This window comes from Danio rerio, chromosome 16 (assembly GCF_049306965.1).
Source record: "Danio rerio strain Tuebingen ecotype United States chromosome 16, GRCz12tu, whole genome shotgun sequence".
Lineage (NCBI taxonomy): Eukaryota > Metazoa > Chordata > Actinopteri > Cypriniformes > Danionidae > Danio > Danio rerio.
In genome coordinates, this window is record NC_133191.1 from 327501 (window position 1) to 332117 (window position 4617).

Sequence of the window (4617 nt, forward strand, 5' to 3'; positions counted from 1 at the left end):
TTCTGTAGGATTTATAAGCATTTTGAGAAACGAGGACGTCACCAATGTCCTCATATTTCACCTCCTTTTTGTAATACCTGTGTCATACCCATGTCATTATACAGATTTGTGTCCTGATATGTCACAAAAACACGCACACACACACACACACACACACACACACACACACACACACACACACACACACACACACACTTATGCTGCGTCCCAATTCACACACTCTTCATCCTGAACACTTTTTACAAATATAATCAGTGTCCACATTTCCCACGATGCATTGCGTGGATTCGATTAGAACTACAAACTGGAGGAAAAGTGTAAACAAACTACAAACATGGCGGACACGCAAGAGCAAGCGTCAAGCAGAGAGTGCTGACTAGCCAAATGAAGAATACTCAGATCATGTTTCTGTGTGAGGTTTGATCTGCAACAACACTGAGATCTTCTCTAGAGACGTGAGTGGACATTAACTTCTCCAGAGAATCATCCGGACACCTGAGGATAACACCCTGCTGCTGCTGCTCAGTCTACAATAACGCATTAACTGAGACAGAGATGTGGATGATGTGTGGAGATGATCGACAGGCTCGTGACTACAGTAGAGCGGTTCGTCAATGAGGAAGCGGTTTGTCTGGAAGCTCACACACTCTCCTGATACACACTCAAACACATGCACTGTTGCTTTACAAAACATACACACACACACACACACACATGCAGTGGAAGGGAAGTGTAGTTTGACTTGACTGCCATCCTTCACACTTGAAGAAGCATGCTAAGGTGTTTCGTGAGTGCAATGACTTACTGTAATTAGGTTTCAGATAAATGTTTTAAGTTTTACAACGGGTGGCTCAGTGGTTAGCGATGTGGCCTCACAGCAAGAAGGTCTCTGGTTTGAGTCTCGGCTGGCTCAGTTGGTGTTTCTGTGTGGAGTTTGCATGTTCTTCCCGTGTGCTCCGGGTGCTCTGGTTTCCCCCACAGTCCAAACACATGCGGTACAGGTGAATTGGGTAGGCTAAATTTTCCGTAGTGTGTGTGTGTGTGTGTGAGTGTGTGTGTGTGTGTGTATGTTTCCCAGAGATGGGTTGTGGCTGGAAGGGCATCCGCTGCGTAAAAACTTGCTGGATAAGTTGGCGGTTCATTCCGCTGTGGCGACCCCGGATTAATAAAGGGACTAAGCCGACAAGAAAATCAATGAATGAATATATGAAAATAATATATATGGAGTCTTATTTCAAAGTATGAGTTGATTTTAAAATGCACATTAAACTTGTTTTTTTCTTAAATACAATGTTTCTATTTACTTGGGATTTCTTGTCTGAAAAGCCTAAAACTCTCTTCTCATTCTCGTGAACTCAGCATCGTCACATCCCTAGCAAAAACAAACAAAAAAAAACTATTTATCATTCATTCATTAATTTTCTTGTCGGCTTAGTCCCTTTATTAATCCGGGGTTGCCACAGCAGAATGAACCGCCAACTTATCCAGCACATTTTTACGCAGTGGATGCCCTTCCAGCTGCAACCCATCTCTGAGAAACATCCACACACACACTCATACACTACAGACAATTTAGCTTACCCAATTCACCTGTACCGCATGTGTTTGGACTGTGGGGGAAACCAGAGCACCCGGAGGAAACCCACGCGAAGGCAGGGAGAACATGCAAACTCCACACAGAAACACCAACTGAGCCAAGGATTGAACCAGAGACCTTTTTGCTGTGAGGCGACAGCACTACCTACTGCGCCACTGTGTCGCCCCAAAACCTATTTAATCTGATGAAAATAAAGTTGATGTAATTGTTGTTACATAATAAAGACACATGTTTGTGTTCAGGGTGTCCTTAAAATAAATGCCATAGTATAAAAATATGAATTAGTCTTCTGGAGCTTTCATACTTGGTTCATTGTCTGGACCGTATCCAAGTTCGATTGTCCCCCCCTTGCCACCTCCTCTGTTGGTTTGTGTTCACACCGTCTTTTTCCTTCTGAACCCTGGTGCGCTTGCGGCACCAACAGGGCTTAATTTGTGCCAGAACATGCCGGATACGGCACCTCATTGTACCGATCCCCCTCCTCATGTACTCTCAACTCTTGATCAATACACAACCTACCAAACGTCTTGTGGTCTATCTGACTTTTAGGAACACAAATAATAACTGGACTTCTACTTGATGATTTGGTGACAGAAATAATGTCCAGTATAGAATATAAAGTCCTGCTGCAGTGGAGAGAGAATGAAGATCCTGTCTGACTCCATCATGAGCTTGGAGGACTGCATGCTGATGGATGGATAGATGGATGGATGGATGGATGGATGGATGGATGGATGGATGGATGGATGGATGGATGGATGGATGGATGGATGGATGGATGGATGGATGGATGGATGGATGGATGGATGGATGGATGGATGGATGGATGGATGGATGGATGGATGGATAGATAGATAGATAGATAGATAGATAGATAGATAGATAGATAGATAGATAGAATCAGTCACGGTGATAGGGCGACATATAGTGACAAACAGAGCTACAAAGAGATAGTGACAAATAGAGCAACACATAGTGAGAGAAATAGAGCAGCAGAGAAATAAAGCAACAAAGCGATAGAGCGAGAGAATGACAGATAAATAGATATAGATAGTGAGAGAGATAGAGTGGCAAAAATATAAAGATATATAGAGTGACAGAGAAATAGATATGGCAAGACTAAGTGACAGATATACAGTATAGAGGGACATAGAGCGAGATAGATAGATAGATAGATAGATAGATAGATAGATAGATAGATAGATAGATAGATAGATAGATAGATAGATAGATAGATAGATAGAGACAGAAATAACCGAAATAAACCGGAGCATCCGGAGGAAACCCACGCGAACGCAGGGAGAACATGCAAACTCCTCACAGAAATGCCAACTGAGCCGAGGATTAAGCCAGCGACCTTCTTGCTTCTTGCTGTGCAACCTACTGCACCACTGCGTCGCCTAAATATATATATATATATATATATATATATATATATATATATATATATATATATATATATATATATATAAATAGTGACAGAAATACAGAGATAGAGCAACAGAGAGATAGATATAGCAAGAAATATAGAGCGACAGAGATAGATATACAACAGAGATATAGGTAGATGAAGCAACAAGGATAGATAGAGGGATACAGTGTAACAGCAAAAATAGATATAGCAAGAGAGATATAGATAGAGGGACAGAGAAATCGATAGATTCTGTGAGTTATAGTGACGAGATATAGATAAGACAGATAGAGCGACAGAGACAAACAGTCACAGATAAAGCAACACATACAGATAGATAGATAGATAGATAGATAGATAGATAGATAGATAGATAGATAGATAGATAGATAGATAGATAGATAGATAAAGCATCTGACAAGACCTAACAGTTGTATTGGGGTGTGTGTGTGTGTGTGTGTGTGTGTGTGTCGCGGCTCAGCTGAAGACAAAAGCGGCATCTATGTCACGTGTTCTGAAGCGCGTCTGTGCCGCAGCTGAGCCGCAAGATTCCTGCCTCCTGATTGGCTGCTGAAGGACGAGCCGCAGGATTGCTCGCTGCTGATTGGCTGCTGAAGGCCGAGCGCAACATGTAGCACAGGAAGGAAACTCTGCTCCAGCAGGCCGGAGATCAGCAGCATCACTATCAGGCCTACATTATCATCCACACACACCACACCGTGCACACACAGCAAACACACACACGCGGGCAAACACACACGCGCGCGTACCTGCAGCTTCTGCGCAGCCGTGAAGCGCAGCTCGTGCACGAACGGGTTCCTGAAGGGAGCGCGCTTCTCCTCATCCGCGTGCGCGCTCTTCTTCATCCTCATCTCGACCGTCGGTGTGTGTGTGTGGCTGCTTGACGCCTAATGACGCGTTATAACGTGCTGGAGCGGGGTCTGGAGGAGGATCATGTATTTCGCGGCTCTCTCCGTGTGCGCGCACTCACTCAGTCCCGCTGGATGTCATGGAGGGGCAGAATCCCGCCGCCACTGCGCATGCGCGGGACTGCTCCTCCTCCGCTCACGCCATAAGATGCTCCGCGCTGATGTGACTGCGCATGCGCACATCCTCCTGAAAGATGACGGTGCTCTCCACGAGTGGGCGCTCGGACACACACACGAACACATACTCAGGTTTGTTTACCTTAAAAAAATAAAAAAAATAAAAATAAAAAACAAGTAAAATGAATACAAAACCAAGCAAAGAAACAAGTAAACACGTGAATGCAATAATACAGAAAGATGCTAAAGGGCAGGGGTGTTAAGCACAGCTCAGGCTGAGGCTGAATTAGAGAAGTAATGGGCGAACACTCGTTATTCAGGCTTGTTTGTCCTCAGTGAGAGGAACAGTGTTGCTCACATGAGTCTTAATAAGATCTGCTTCTGTGGAAATGTGCAGTTTAGCACACAGCATCATCACATTCTGGCTCGACTCTGGATTACTGTCTCTGCAGTCTGTAGTTTCCCCCATCTCAAGCATACTATAGCCATCAAGACTTCACCGAGAAATGAACATATTCACAATGAGAAGCTTCTGGAACTGAACGCTGTCATCCACACACTCC

The 4617-nt window shown here is 44.1% G+C and overlaps 1 protein-coding gene across 1 annotated transcript in view; it reads right to left on the bottom strand.

Moving 5' to 3' along the window:
- The window catches only part of LOC101884921 (lysophosphatidylcholine acyltransferase 1), a 24111-nt gene extending 20073 nt beyond the window's left edge, over positions 1 to 4038 (bottom strand). The window contains exon 1 of the mRNA XM_073925675.1: positions 3779 to 4038. Within this exon, the coding sequence (XP_073781776.1) occupies positions 3779 to 3880 (102 nt within the window). The 5' untranslated portion in view covers positions 3881 to 4038. The remainder of the gene's footprint in view (positions 1 to 3778) is intronic.
- Positions 4039 to 4617: the final 579 nt, after the last annotated feature.